The sequence below is a fragment of the Serinus canaria genome, chromosome 2 (genome assembly GCF_022539315.1).
Source record: "Serinus canaria isolate serCan28SL12 chromosome 2, serCan2020, whole genome shotgun sequence".
NCBI lineage: Eukaryota > Metazoa > Chordata > Aves > Passeriformes > Fringillidae > Serinus > Serinus canaria.
The window spans coordinates 68,394,670-68,411,101 of NC_066315.1; the positions used below are offsets into that span (position 1 = coordinate 68,394,670).

The 16,432-nt window shown below is 39.6% G+C and overlaps 2 protein-coding genes across 5 annotated transcripts in view; one reads left to right on the top strand and one right to left on the bottom strand.

Annotated features, from left to right (window-relative positions):
- Positions 1-16,432, bottom strand: part of EXOC2 (exocyst complex component 2) — a 491,144-nt gene that overhangs the window by 112,847 nt on the left and 361,865 nt on the right. For 3 of the 4 annotated variants that reach the window (XM_050970538.1, XM_018926318.3, XM_050970537.1), the window contains one exon: positions 311-460. In XM_050970538.1, the coding sequence (XP_050826495.1) occupies positions 311-428 (118 nt within the window). In that variant the 5' untranslated portion in view covers positions 429-460. Of the gene's footprint in view, positions 1-310; positions 461-14,145; positions 14,266-16,432 lie in introns of those variants that run through there. The other variant, XM_030228355.2, reaches the window with a different exon arrangement.
- Positions 6,816-14,564, top strand: LOC127059257 (translation initiation factor IF-2-like). Its single transcript, XM_050971017.1, has 2 exons — positions 6,816-6,989; positions 13,584-14,564. The coding sequence occupies exons 1-2, from the start codon at positions 6,816-6,818 to the stop codon at positions 14,562-14,564; spliced, it is 1,155 nt and encodes a 384-aa protein (XP_050826974.1).

Genomic DNA, 16,432 nt, shown 5'->3' on the forward strand with positions numbered 1-16,432 from the left:
AATTCTCACTTCCTGAGAAAATAACAAAGGAGAATCTCATTACATCTACCCTCTTCTAGTACACTGCAAAAAGCATTTCATGTTCAGCACAGGATGCTGAGTCAGATTAAAGGTTCATCTAAAAAGGTAGAGTCAGTCTGGTTGGTTACACATCAGGTAGTGTCTCTGAATTTATGGCTTCAAGTATGTATTAGTGTAAAGGACATTCTTCATTACATTCAACACAGATTCTATCATGCGAAAAATTTATCTCTAATCATATCCAAAATGTTACCTTCTGCCATACCAAAAGGGTGATTTTTCAACTTACCTAGGAGATCTGTAGGTCCAGTACCCAAATTTTCTCCTCTAATTGTCACTTTTGTCCATGCAATGCCTTCATTGGGAGAGATACCGGTTACAAGTGGGGGCTGCCGTGCTCGAGACATGATGACTATTCACCAGTGTGAGCTGCTTTTATCTGTTCATCAAGAAATAATGAATTAAAACCCCATTAATTATATAAAAGTTATTAAAATAATTTCAACCTGTTCTTCTAAAATGGTAGGGAAATACAAATGTAAATATGGAGCACCACTCAAAGTTTTTTTTGAAAGTCATAAAACAATAAAGAAAAATTATACCTTCTTTGCACTTTTAAAAAAGTTAAATATAGCTTTTTGAAAGAAAAAGTATATTCAGAAAAATATTAAACCTTCTGAATGCTTAATGAAGATGTATACACAGACTTCAAATTACATATCTCAGTATTCAAAGAGTCTATTACAACTTCTATTTGAAAATTATTATTGTATTCCTTAGAAAGTTCAGAACTGATAATCTAAAATAAGTAATAGACTATGATTACGTATTTGGACAACTTCTCCATCAAAATAAGACCTACTGACATAGACAGTCCCATGTGAGGAAGCACTTGGCACTTATTTGTATAAAGCATCAATGCTAACATGCACTGAGAAAATTAGAACATGACTTGCAAATACTGCAGTAGCAGAGATCATCAACAAAACAAACAATACCCCAACATATCCACAAAAATATACATAAAATTATTGAAGAACCATTTCCAGAAGAGTGTTCCTTTGCACCTTAAATTTAGTCAACTCAGACCAGTTTAATTAGCTCTGTCATTAAAGAGCTCTGTAGCTCAAACAAACATGGTACCAATGTATGGTCTACATTTATTTTACTATGCAACTGATCACAAATGTCTAGTTTTTATTAGCAGTTTCCTTTGTGTAGCACTGCAGCTATAAACACCTATAAGAAGCTGAGTATATATATATGATCAGTATAACCTGAATTACAACTTTTATTAAATACCATCACCATTCCAAAACCTCAGTTACACACATACAACAGTAAACAATTTTGGAAGTTCAAGTTGGTAAAAAATATGTGGAATATAAGTCAAGCTTCATAAGGCTCTTCTTAGCTACCGGTTTTTTTAACCAAAATGTATTTTCTACTTTTATTTGCAAATGTCAAGTCCATGAAACCCAGAAACTCTCTAAATCATCTCTAATAATAAATAGCAGCAAAACTGCAGTTTCCAAGTACCTGCAGTTAAGACATACTATAATTAAGACACACTTGTTTCAGCTGCTCCTGCATATACAAAATACTTTCATTGTACAAAGATACCCCATGCTTCTACACAGCCCCCCCCCACATTTTTCACTGGTAGTATCTTGGTCTGACACAAGAATCAAAGAAGCTCCCACCAGCTGATTTCATTCTTCACATTCCAAAGTTGGAACACACACTGAAAATTAAGATGGAAATAGACAAGGCAGGAACTGGAAGGAAGATCTCATGCTAAAAGTAATCAAATACAGGATCTCCTGTCTCTGCCTGTCCATACCACAGATGCATAGCAGGTCACCTATAACAAAACTTTGAATTCTGATCCAACTTCGGAGCCCACAGCCACACATGAAGTCAGTGTGAAATGCATCCTGAATAAAGGGAATACTGCACAATGTTCTGAAATACTGAGTTCCTAAACCATCTCAATTCTATAAATATGTCTGTTTTCAAATATCTGTGTCTTGGTTTTACATATTTAAAATAGGAATGCCATCACTCATTTCAAAAGCTACTTTTGAAAACAAATTCATTGACATAGAAAAGGCATTTAGATACCCTGAACACAACAGAAGTATTAATATCTTCAGAGAGCTTTTCACACTGAACAATTTGAATCTCTTATTAATTGCACACTATGTTCAATTAATTGAACATAGTGTGAAATTAATAAGAGATTCAAATTCATGTTGAACAAGCAAGAACATAGTAAGTTGCAGTATGTGAGCCATGTCCAGTGTATGAAGGAAGGCTGGTAAGGGCCCATGATAACACACACAATGCATACTAGTTTGGCTTTGTATCTTTCTCTGGCAAACCTCGTAATACTTGTTGACATTAAAAATTACATAATGTGTTTAATAAATCATTGGTTTCTCTGTTTTTTTGCAAACAACCAACTTATGAAAAAGAAATTAAGTTATATAGGTGCTCTTAATAGTCTTACATGTAAACTATCAGAACATTTTACATGAACCCAACATGAGGCTGGAGAAGCAAGTAGTCAAGTAGATAGTAGCAGATGCAGGCTATAAGGGAAGAACAGCACTGAAGAAAAGAACTGTATTACCAGATTACAAAGAAATCAGCTGACAGACATCTCCAGCTATGGAAGAGAAGGCTGTGCTCTGTTCTAGTGGCCTGCTCCTATTTCTTTCACTGAACTGGCTTCTCCTCCTCCTCCTCTCTCGCACAGAGACAGTCCCTGCTTCATCCCAAAACTGAGGCCAGGTCCTCATCTTGCAGACAAACTGTTTCTGCCCCTATCCTATCGCTTGTCCCTCTGACTTTACCCATAAGTTCAAGCAGGGAGGGAGAAGGATGTTACTATTCTATTCTCCTTTCAAATCCAGACACCTTGGTAATTCCTCTTACCTCACATGGCCTACTCCAAGCCTTCCTGTCTAGACATATCATCTGCAGAACTATTGATCCACTAACTCACCACAGGTGAAAAAGACAGACCTCATCTATTGTCAACATCCCTAATCTTCGAGTCATAAGGCTTGCCCAGATTTCCTCTCATCTGTGCGGCATTCAAAACACCACCACACCACTTCCCAACAAAACAGTGGGCAGCACAATAAAAATATGATCCTAGAGAAAAATAAGGTCCCTAGTTTTACCAAGAAGGAGGAGAATAAGCTGCATCTATTCCTCACAATCTCATCTATGTAGTCTTTGCAGCTTTCCTCACAGATCCTCAGCAGAGCTCAAGGACGGTGTTAGGTCCTTCCATGCACACAACCACCTTCTGCAGGAAGCAACATGTATCTAGATACCAGTTAGTCAATATAAAACAGTTCTTTTATTTTGGAGCCATTTTTTGTAAATATTTATGTGGAATATTAATCAGTTACACTGACGTAAAAAAGCCATCTTCAGGAACATCAGGTAATATGGAGAGGAAAATCCTTGAGAAAAACAAGTAAAATAGAAGCTACAGTAGTATTATTTGTGTGGTATTGTTTGGTTGACCCCCTCCCAAATGTTATAGTTCCTCTGCATTGCAGCTATTGTTGCTTTCAAAATACCCAAGTACACAGGTAATTAGCTTGTCTCAATACCAAAACTCAAAAGTAATATTACAACATATTTTTCTGGATTTCAGAAATCAGCACTAGATCCCCCTTCATGATGAGCTGAATAAATGTAATAAAAACGCTGAGCCTCCTGAGATCTAGTATTTCTTCTAAAGTATTTCCATACTTACTGCAGAATTGCTTTAAAATACCTCACTGGAATGAGAATACCACAGTAAATCTCAGCACATTTCAAAGCACTACAACACTGAGATGCTCTATGATTATTATTTTTAAACAGCAATTTCTTTCATTTATTTCAAAGAGTGGAACTATTTGTAATATGCCATTATTATAAATATCAAGCAAATGCTTGGGAGCCTTCAATTAATTTATAATATTTCCTCTCCTTCTTAGGACAGGTGTCCATAGCTAACATGACTAAGGTGCTTACTGGGAAGCCTAGCCACCATAATGCTGTGGCAAGTTCCTAAATTTCTTAAAAAATATTTAAGGCAAATCTGACAATAAATTACTTTTTCATTTCACAAAACAGACAACCACCTAATTCCGAGCTTTTGTTGCAATTCTGTATGCTTCCCTAAAGATAAAATCTATTCTTTACAAAATATGTATTACACATAAAATAGTATTTTTATTAAAACAGCCCTCTTCCTGAAGGACTGATTCTCCAGCAGACAAGGAGAGTGCAGCAAGACAGTTTCTATACAAGGTCTTTCTTCTCAGGAGCTAGGCTCACTGAAGAGGTTTCAACAAGACTGGTTTTTACAACAGACAATCTTCTACATTAGCAGAGTGCTCTCTCTTTATTTCTCTCCACCCTTTTTTTTAACCTCATTTCCTCACAGTATCTCCCTAACAATTTAATGTGGATATCTGATTGACTGCTCCCACGATCTTGCCCATACTATTCTATTATTCTCTCATAATTCTTGTTATAAAAGCACAAGGAGGTAGAAAACCTCTGCAAAGACCACCTACTACAAAGTCCTCTTGAAAAATGCCTTTCATAAACAATGTCTCTGTCTTTGCACCAGTTTCTCAAATAAACTGTCCTCTCACAAAGGTTTGGTTAAAAAAAAAAAATCCAGGCAATTCTGAGCATTAAAATCTTGCTAAAGAGAGGACATCTTCCACATTTATCCTAAGAAAACCCAGTTTAAAATAAATAATGAAGCACTGAAATATGCCCCAGCATAAGGGAAATCACAGGTCTATTTGGTTTTGGTTTTCTTTTTTTTTTTAGTTTTTTAAGCCTTCAGTTTTACGTTGTTTTGAAATGAGAGTTCATATATAGGTTTCCTCATTCAATTTTCAATGGCAAACACAGAAGGAACCAAAAATAAAACGCCAAGAGCTACCATACCTGTTCTGTAAAGCAAACTAGTTTCTACATTTTATTACATTCTGCAAGTACCACCAAAATAAGAAATACATGAACAACCATGTTCAGGATTGAAGGATATTAAATTGGCTGGTAATTTCAAATCCCAAAGGGAAACTACAAACATCTTGAAGGCATGGAACTTTGGAAGATTACAATATGCTGCCACCTTATTAATTTCATAAGTGGGAAAAATTAGCGACTGAAGTGTTTTAACAGAGTTTCTGATTTCTAAAACAAAATAGCAAGACTGTTCCAGTGATTCAAAATTCAGTTTAAATAAAGTTTTCAGAGATACTTTGTCACAGACACTGAACTTAAAAGATTCTTTTGAAGGAAGGCAGACTCAAGGTCAATGCAAGTTTCATGGTCATCTAGCAAATGCAATCAAAGCTGTCAAGAAGGGAGGGAAGAAAAACCCAATTTGTCATCATTGAGAAAGTCTAAGTTACTGGAAAGTGTTTAAACCTTCAGGTATCAGGTATTTATTTGTCCTTAATCATATATATGTGATAGAATACAATTTAAAAAATGATGAGGCAGAACAGCAAAGCATCACCCATGCTTCAGATGTTGTTTACTTCAAACAAAAACAAAAAACGCAAGAAAACCAACCTGAAAACAATAAGTGAGTTACACTAACATCACAGCATTAAATAATTCCCAAATGAAAAGATTTATGACATGCCTTTTTAAACAAGCAATAAATACTCAGATTCCAGAATGTAGGTGATGGCCTTTTAACCTTAAACTACACAAACTTGTGCTTCTAGTACATAAATCTAATAATTTGTTTTCACTAGAAAACCCAGAGAGTCTCCTGAGTACTACACACTATGACAAAGTCAGTGAAGGGACATGGCAAATGACCCCAAGAAGAACGACAAAGCAAAATGTTTCCTGAATGTTTGTACTCAAAACCATTACAAAATGATGAAAAACACTACTACAACCTTTTCTGTGCTTTATCTTCCCAACAATATAAATTCAGACAGACAATCTACATAAACCAAGAATTAAAAGCATCCAAAAAGCAGCACTGTGAAAATAACTGACATTTATTAACCCCTCTGGAGATCTTCAGTGCCCTAGAATTGCCACAGCCTTCAACACTGCATTAATAATATAAAGCCCATTCCTGCAAGCCTGCCAGAAAAGACTGGGAAGTGAATAAGCTAAACAATGCTGAAATTCCAAGTGATATTAAGAATCTATGCATGTTTATTTAAATAATAAAAGAAGACTTGTCAATTTAAACAAGAAGTGCTCACGAATCTTACATTTAGGGGGAAAGAAACTCTTCATAACACCACTAAGCTACTTATAATGAAAAGATGAACAAACATAAAGAAGTGGGTAATTTCACTGTCACACAGAAAAAACAAAGCCTCATTTGTCTTGCCCTGTCATATCCGGCATGTTGATTCAAGCCAATATTAACACTGACAAACATGTTAACCTACAACATTACACGCCCAAAAATCAGTTCCAATTTGGGAAGATGTGCAAGTTTTGTGACAGAGAGGGTCACAGAAAAGAAAACTTGCAGTATTAAATGACATATGATACTCTCTGCTGTTTCAAAGGGCTCCTGAATATTCCAATCAGCCACAAAGGGTACACTGGACCTTTTAGTTTTAGGGTGGACATGGACCTAGTGCAGCAGTTTTGCTTTCACCAGAACCATCTTCACAGATTCCCTTCAGTATCTCAGCGGTCCCGCTTGCCGTAACCCAGCAAGGTACATCTTCATGGCCATGTATCTTGACGGAATGAAAGCAAAATAATCACAGCACTCAGCGATGCCATTAACATTTCTCAGTCACAAGGGATTAAAAGGCTTGGACCCGGGGCAGATGCTGGGAGAGCCCTCGGCAGAGCAGTTCACCGCCCGCCGCAGCCTGGGCTGCAGCTGCGAGGGATTGACACCGCTGACGGTGGAACCCGGCTCGGGAGAAACTCCGGGCACAGTTCCGGCATCCGAAATAAATTAAAGTAAACAGTGTTGCTCCCTCTCATCCACCCTGTTAGCAGCCTCTCGGTCGAGCTGGAGACCACACACCCAGACCACACAGCACCAGCTGAACTCTCTCGCACGCAACATCTAGAAGCTGTCACTCTGCTGAGGTATGAGGAGGGGAGAGGGGGCCGGAGTGCGAGTGTGTGAGTGTGTGTGTGTGTTTAGAAAAGCTGCTTGCTCTCTCCTCCTATCATTACAGCTGGTTATGTTTTGTGTGGTTGGGAAGGAGGGAAAGAAGGAAGGGATAAGAAAAAAGACCTATAAAGCTCACTAAGAAAACATACTGGCCTTGGCCTTTTGTAGCAATGATCTGCACTCCTCCTGTACTAGTTTAGCAGCTGATGAAGGGCTAACAAAGCATCCATTTAACATCAATTAACCTTCTATCTATCATATGTCAAAGACAAAAAAAATCTAGACTAGTATAAATCCACTTCCTTGTACATTTTAAATTACAGCATCCTGTCAGTTACAATGTGAAAAATTCCTCTATATATTGATCTATTTTTACATTGGGAGTTCTGAGATGTTATTTATTTGGAGAGAGGAGAGATATTCCCCACAAAGATCAACCACACAGCTGACATTATGACATCAAAACGCTGAATTTTCTCCAAAAAAATTCCATTGTAAAATGAAGTTTTGTTTGTTAGCATTGTATACCATAAACAACCTGAAGGAAGTTAATGAGCCAACATATAACACTGAGCTTGTAACTCATCAGCAGCAAGAAGTAAAAATAGCAAAACACTAAAAATAGATTAAAACCAACAATAAACTATAATACAGATGAACAGAGACTTTTAAAAAGTGGGGGAGTTCTTTGCTTCTTTTAGCTCAGAAATCATTTGATCTGCCAATTATGTCACCTGTTCAAACAGAGAAAGCAGAATAAAATGTTTGAGGACTCATAAAATCTATTTCACTGAGTTGACTTTAAAAAAATATATCCTTCCCCCTGCTCTGCTACCATGAACACACATACTTCCCCCATCAAGCTCACCAGCACACAAATTTAATTTCATACATACACATCTGGACAGCCCAGAACCACAGTCACATTTTCACCTCAGTTCAAAATCTTTTTACCTAAGTGTCAATGACAATCTCCAAGTGCCACTACTAAACAAAACCATCAAAACTGCAATAATCCAAATGTCAGTAACAGCCTTATAAACCTGGATGAATATATCTGTGATTGTGAAAACCTTGAGAAAAAAAAAATTTAAAAAAAATTTCACCTTACCAAATACATTTTGGTACATACAAATACATACAAAGTTCTGTAACTTCACACTGAAAATAATTTATTCCCCCAATTCATTAATTAGGTCAATATGCTGGTTTATACCAGTTCTTGAATGACCAGTTTTGCTGATGTATTCAATGTAACAGCACCTACTCATTACCAAGACTCAAGTCAAACCAATTTAAGTGTTCTGAATGTCTATTTGGTCATACTGGCTTGCCTAGAAAAGGTCAATAGCATAGAAGAAGATATAATTAAAGAAAGTTTGAACACAGATGTTTCTCCCCAAAATTTCCTCTACTTTCCTTATAAATTATATTGCATCTCCCCAAAATTAATTCATCTACTTGTTAAAAGCTTCCGTATTTACTATGTAACACATCACTATAATCTAGCAACATTGTAAAGTCTTAAACCTCTATATATAAACATATATATAAAAAAGTCAACTCAGCTTTATACAAAACCATATCACAGATGGCTATAAATCTCCGATTAATTTCTAAATTCTCACAAAGCACATCTTCCTACATCTGCTTCCACCTTCAACATTCTGCAATGTTTGCTTCATCCAGAAGTCATTACCCTACTCTCTTCCAGTTAAGCCATTCATCCCTCTTTTGTTCCAAAGTTATGATTAATTTCTTGTACATCATTTAATTAATAGGAAAATGGTAAAAAGTTTTAATATCTCATTATCCTTCGATCTTATGTTATTCACAGGCAGAAATTCGAAAACAGTACTTCAAGCTTCAAAATTTTTCAAATATGTTTATGCAAATACATGCAGAAAGATCCAGAAGTTCAGAAAAATAAACTAAATGAATCCCAAAGGGATGAATTTTTTTTCTAGAAAAAAGAAACAAGACACCACAGATTTTTTTTCTAAGCCCTGTAACTATATACAATATTCTTTATAAAAACACTATATAACCACTGTAATTACACAGTTCACATGGTTGAAGTTTTAACTTGGATGCCTGTATGTAAGACTGCAACACTTACACTTACCGTGTGACTATTTTAGCAGTTCCTTTTGTTTCAAAAATATTTAAAAGACGAGACATACACTTGTTTTCCCGAAATTCTGGTATTTTTTGTGTTCTCCCCCCAACACCTCTTTCAGGCCTTTGTTCAGGGATGTACTCAAGCCATATGCTAGAGCATTTTTCTCAATTCACATGGTCCAACACACAATCAAGTACTTCCCTGACAGACTGTGTGCACAGGTATTTTTTTAACAAAAGCCTCTCTTTGCCTTATGAGTCTTCATTCCCACTCGTCCGTCTAAAATCCCATCTCCTGTACAGAGCAATCACACTTACAGAATAGTGAGGTTGTCTTGTGAGAAAGACAATCTCCCCTGCCTTCTCCACTAAGGAAACATGCAAAGAACCCATCTACTATATACATAGCTTTTTAATTTTTGGCTGAAAATCCAACGAGTAGTTTTCCAGCAAGAGCCAAGGTATACCTGTTAAAACCACTGTGAGATTTGAAATGTCACAAGACTCACTGAATTTCCAAACAGAAAACTGAAAGTAATTGCTTTTTTAATTGAGACATTTCATGAGTATCTCAAAAAAATTAGTTTAGTTTGTCCTCAATGCAAAAGTGGCTATTTAAAAAGGAACATTTACTTAGAATAGTCTTAATTTTTAACTAATACAGGCTTTTTGATGAACTTCCAGACATGGGGTACATCGATTCTGGGTTATCAACAGTGTCAAAGAGAAAAATAATACAAGTCTAAATATACCTAAAAATCCCTGATTTATACTGTAATCTGATTCACAGACACTTTTACACTGCCAGAGACCCCACTGGTTTCTGCACAATATAGCCTAAGCACTAAGTCTTTGAGAATAAAACTGAAAATCTGGGAATCTGCAGTTCTGTTAAGGTCAAGGGAAAATCAGACCCCTTAAGGACTTGGTGTCTCAGAAACTTTGTTTTCCTTAAAAACAAAGCAAGCAAGATTAGAAAGGAAACATGGGCTTTCACACTCATCACCAGACGTAATCACAGTATTTTCTAATGAAAACGCTGAACATTCTTTCTGCAGATTAGTAACGTCAGTAGCCAAGAAAAGGCTACACAGACCAAGTTCTTTTTGGAGAAAAATCACTAAATACTTCCAAAATAATATAAAAAGTACAATTACAAAGAATTTCTCCAGAGGAGTGAAGCGTACGACCTGGTGTTGTTTTAAATTTTAAATACGTATCTTACCTTTCCCTATGCAAAGCCCGTAACACGGCAATCACACAATAAACAATTATTTGCAAACATTTCTGTCATCACTTGGTTTCTAGGGAAGTTGCTTCAGGGGGGTTTGGAGGGTTATTTTTTTGCTCCAGGATATCACAAAAATTATTTTTTTCTCCCTGCTGTCCTTCCCTTCTCATTATAACTTTTGACACTGGGAGAATAATCCACATGCTTTTGAACAGAAATACTGATTGAAATTCCCTAAAATAATCTTCAGGGTAAAGCACAAAATTTTTGAACTCACACTTTGCGAGCTGTAAACACAGACCTCGGCTTTCATGTTCACATGAAAGATGAAAAATAAATCTGACGTGACTGCGCTGTGCATGTGCTGTCTCATCATCCCTCATCCTCCAAGCACCTTTACAAACAAGATTCCCTCCATTACCAAACACCATATTTCTCCCCTGGGAAAAGTAATTTGAAAGACAATGTTGCACAGCCCAGATTTACAGAATGTAGGTGGTCCAAGACAGAAGGTCAAAGTTAAGCTGAAGAACTAACATCTGACTTCTGCTAAAATATACTAATTCAGCTGTTTTTGGATTTTGAACATTCAGCTGGCTTCAAGTATAGCAGTAGGTTCCACTATATCTGAAAAACTCACATAGAAACTAAATTCACTGAAACATCTGCATTTCTCTCAGTGCTATTTTCCAGTCCCTGACCGTAAAATGAAGTACTTCTGACTTCTCCTAAAGAAGGTTTTCTTTGCCTGTTTGTATAAATAAATAGTGACCTACAGGCATTCAAAATACACGCAGGTAGTGTCTGTATGTGCTTCACAAGCTTTTGTCCTGGTGTACAAAACTCTAACTGTATTATTTCATGGATATTTTCCATAGTTGTCAGAATCCATGTTTTAAGAACACCTTTTATACTGTCTTCTGTCACCATTCTATCAAGATAAATGCTTTTTTCTTTTCATTCTTTGTTGTTTTTTTTCTTTTTAAGTGAAGTCGGAAAGTCGAAAAGCGCAGAATAAACAGAATTAAAATAACTCAAAACTGATGTTTCCTTTCAAATACGGTGATTAAGGCTTACTGAATTTACAGCTAAACATATCACTTCATTGAAAGAAACTGATTAAGTATGGTTCAACATAACATATCTGAAAGTTTTGATTAATAAATGAGGTCAGTGGCCTCTGCCTTTCTAGTCAACCTAGTTATTTTGCTTTAGTCCAGCTTCTCTGGGAAGAGCAGCATAATAAAGAATGGACTGCATCAGTGCATACAGTTTCATTCTAAAAAGACCGAGGGGAAACAATTGGTGAATTACAGATTTTAATGTCTTTACTGTCCGGTTTTGCCTCAAATGCTCTCAACAGCTATCATAAAACCCTTGCTCACTCTCACAAGAAATCCTACAATTTTAGATTTCTTTTACTGTTCATGACTAAGAACTTTACTTTTTTTAAAATTCATTTGGAATTTCATTAACCTAGACTGCTACTTAGCTCTAAAATATTAAGAATCAATTAGAGCATTAAAAACAACCCCAAACCATCAAGTCTGTAAAAACATTTTCATTTATTGAATGAAGACCAGAAAAATACAAGACAACTTGATACTTTTTTTAAAAAAAAAAGCCAGCATAAGTTTGATGGATAACAATCTTTTAATTAAATTGCTTCACCTCTGACACATTCTAAAATATGTTTTCCACAAAGAAAACCACCCTTACCATTACAACTTAAAATAATTTTCACTGAGATAAGTCCAACCAGTATAATGAAAATAACTGCATCTGTTTTAACAGGCAACAGAAATTCCATCTAAATAAAAACACTGTTGTCCAAGGAGTGGGCATAAACCACAAGAACTGTAAACTAAGCTATCATAGGAAAGAAAGCAGAAACAAGACATGCCTCTTGCTGCTTATTGCTGGTCAGTGCAAGCTGGGATAAGATACAATAAAAACAGGGAAGTAAGAATTATAGAGCATTCCTTCTTCAGGTGAGCAAAACTTAAAGGAAGAAAAGGGACCTGTTTTTCTAAGCCACAAATTTGTTTAAATTACAGTCCTTTAATTGATCTGACAACTTTATCATAAGCAAAACCAAATCACCAAAAGGAAAAACAAACAAACAAACAAAAAAAAGCTTACAGCAATGAAACACAGAGAAATCACTAACGGAGAAAGGAGACTGTTTACTTGTTATAAGAATGATCAGAAAACCTGGAAAACTGAAGTGAGATTATGATTTTAACTACATTTTAAACAATGAATATTTGGAGTTTAGGTTTAATCTCATGTTCTGTCAGAGCTAGGATGGCTTAATATTCTACTGGCTTTTGACTCAGAGCTTTTGAGTCTATGGCTAGAAGCTGTTAACCTGCAACAAGCGAGGAAATTGCAGGAGGAAGACTATTTAAAAAACCAGTAAAACTAGACAGAATGGGAAACTCTCTTCTGGAAACAAGATCATCCCAAATTTCAGACGTTGATGCCTTGCTAAGTGAACATTTTCAGGTTCCTAATTAGGATTTTGAAAAGGCAAGGAGAAAAGACGTTTGGTCACGCAGCTCATGGACATTCCTGGACTGCAAGGCAGTCCAAATGAGCCAGAAATGTAGCACTGGGTAGGAAGTTTAAGGAAAAAAAATCCAAGTCTCAGAGAAGTGTAATATTTCCAGAGAGATATGGATGAAAGCAACCATCTCTCAACCAGCATGTTGTTTCAATTCCTCCCACATTCCTTACCCGGTTATTTTCCTATTGCACTTGCCTATGTACTCAGTCATTATGAGGAGCTGTGTCTGAAACTTGATAGCACAACTAAATGCAAAGACAAAAAAGAAAAAAAACTAAACCAAAAAATAAAATCAGTCCTGCAAATAACCAGCTTTTCAGCAAGTCCTACAAGTAACCAGCTTTGACTCACCTCTCTACCCTGCTTATTTCCTCCATCCCCCACCCTGCACACCCACACTTCATTGAGCCGAACGACCCCATCATTTCACATGGGTCGGACTGCATGATGTCGGAAGTCTTTTCCAACCTATTTAACTCTGGGGCTTCGCACAGCTCTGGCCCGGCCCGTGCAGCCCGGCGAGCACCGGCGCTCCCCCAGCCCGCTGTCAGACATGTCAGACACAGGCAAAGGCCACGGAGCCGCTGCTGCCGGGCCCTGGCTCGCAGGGACGGCGCCACCAGCGCTGGGAAGGGCTGCCCGGCCCGGGCCCGACCTCTCCCGACCTGGGAGCTTCACCCAGCAGGACATCGTGTGTCCCCGGGGGAAGCCAGAGGTGGCAGGAACCCCCCCCGCCCAGCCGGCAGCGCCCGGCGTCCTGGCGGGGTGCTGGCGAGGAGGAAGAGTCGCTGCAGCCGGGAAGTCACCGGGGGGGAGACGACCGCAGCCCAGCGACGCCCCCTGAGCCCCGACAGCCATCGCCGACAGCTCCGGCCCCACGGGGCCGGGGCGGGGACGCGACGCTCGACCCCGCCCGGGGAGCGGAAGGCGGGGGGAGGCCGAAGGGAGGGGGACAGCCTCCACCCCGGGGAAGCGGGAGGGGGGGAAAGGGAAGGGGCCGGAGCTGCCCCGCAGAGCCGGAGGGGGCCGGGGCGGGGGCCGGGGCCGGTCACTCACCGCCCGCCGCCGCTCGCATCCGGCACCTGCGGCCGCCCCGCTCCCGACAGCGCCCCGCGCCCGCCGCCGCCAGGCGCCGCCAGCCGCCAGCCGAGCACATCGAGCGAGCGCCGAGCCACCGATGCGGGCGGGAGGGGCCGCCGCGCCCAAGGCGCGCCCCTTCGGGAGCCACGCCCCTCACAGGGAGACCCCGCCCCTCACAGGGAGACCCCGCCCCTCACATGGAGACCCCGCCCCTCACAGGGAGACCCCGCCCCTTGCCCGCCTCCCTCCCTCCCAAGGCTGAACCGGGGGCCCTGAAGGCCTTCAGGGTGTTGGTTCTGCCGTGGGTGAGGAGCAAAACAAAAAATACAAACTTAATTATGACAGTCTTGACTACGGCAAGGAAAACAATGATAGGACCCGACGGAGCGGCCTGAAGTTGTGCCGGGGAGGTTTAGGTTGGGTGTCAGGGAAAGGTTCTTCACCCAGAGGGTGTTTGGGCACTGGAGCAGGATCCCCAGGGAGGTGGTCACAGCACCAAGCCTGGCAGAGCTCAGGAAGTATTTGGACAATGCTCTCAGGCACAGGACCGTTCCCAGACTCTCTCAGGTGAGAGTCTGGGAACGGTCCTGTGCAGAGCCAGGGGTTGGACTCGGTGATCCTTGTGGGTCCCCTCCAGCTCAGCCGATTCTGTGAACCACAGCAGTAATAAATGATAATAAAACTGCTCCCAGGCACTGTCCCTACAGGCAGAAACTCACCCAGCAGTAGTGTTGGGACTCCAGCCTGAGGTGCGAGGGAAGCTGCCCAGGGAGGCTGCGGAGTCTCCCTCTCTGGAGACATTCCAAACCCACCTGGACATGTTCCCGTGTCACCTGCTCCAGGTGACCTTGCCTTGGCAGGGGGGTTGGACTGGACAGTCTCCAGAGGTCCCTTCCAACCCCAGCCATTTGGTGATTCTGCGAGGGGAGGTGCAGAAGGATGGATGAGGGGCAAAAGCCCAGGCACAAATACTCAAGCAGTGCTGTTGGCCCCAGGTGACATAAATCCATCCTCCTTTCCTGATAAACCAGTAAAAATGTTTCTTTCCAAACCCGCTGGCTGCCTGGGGGGATTCTAAGCACAAGGTCTTTTCCTTATGGAAAGAGTCAGGAGATCTTTTACATTTTTTGCTGGTATTGTTCGATATTTGGTTGCAAAAACAGAATTCAGACAAAATCTTACCAGGAAGGAGAGGAAAACCAATGAGACAAAAAAAAAAAAAAAAAAAAAAAAACCAAAAAAACCCAAAACCAAAAAAAACCCCAAAAAAAACCAAAAAAGAAGAGTCCATTCCTCAGTTATGTCGACCCAGCCCAAAGCAGGACATTAATGGGAAAGCAAATTATTAACAGGAAAGCAAATTACCTTGCATAAAACCTTAAAGCACCATAAAAAGCATTATGGCCAAACCCCACAAATTTCCTAACCTTTTTTTTGTAGGTTAAAACTGCTCAGGTTAAATTAGTAGACTGGAATATGTCATACCATGAATAAGCAATACTCTTCTGACTCTTACCTCTGCTCTGTAAAACATTACACAGTAAATCTTTCTGGGGAAAAACAAAAGCAGAAGATACCTATCTTTTCTATAATTGTTTCCAAAGTTGTAACTAGTAACTGCAGTTTTCTGCTGAGATCCAATGCAGAAAATTAGCTCCTTGGTTCTCCAAGAAAAGTAAAGTTGGCATAAGATTAAAAAAAAAGTGCAACCATTTGCCACCCATTTCCAAATTATATTTTTCCTCCATGACAGCTTGTTTGAATTTTCTCATTGAACGCCTGTCATCAGCTGTGCCAAAGAAAACTGCTCCTTGAGAGGTTGGTGGGTTCAGAAGGCCCCACCCAGTGCACCTGGGTCCCAGCCCAGTGCCCTCTGAGAGGGGAGACCTGTGCCCAAAAAGCCCATTGACTTTTCTGGGAGTCCATAAAGGGAACTGTGTACCCAAAAGGTTTTGTAATGAGCAACCATGAGTTTAGATTTCATTCCAGTGATAAATTTCAGTGCCAAACTGCAGTTCGGTTGCAGATTTGACTGAATGTTCACCTCTGTTGTAAAAGACCCTAAATAGGTGAATTATTAAGAGGGAACCTGAACTTTTAAAGAGTCAACCTCCCAAGTGCTAACCCCCCAAGTGAGGACCAGCTGACAAATGTTTTGCTTGTGAAAATGCCACCTAGCCTTTAGCGCTTCTAAGCTGCTGTTTCTAAAAGGCTGCTCAGCAGTATTTTTATGCACACAATTCCTTGGGAATTTGTTATAACA

Coding starts and splice junctions, on each gene's coding strand:
- LOC127059257 (XM_050971017.1), top strand. CDS start 6,816: ATGCCATTAACATTTCTCAGTCACAAGGGATTAAAAGGCTTGGACCCG. Junction 6,990..13,583: donor AAACTCCGGGCACAGTTCCG/GCATCCGAAATA, acceptor GGCTTCGCACAG/CTCTGGCCCGGCCCGTGCAG.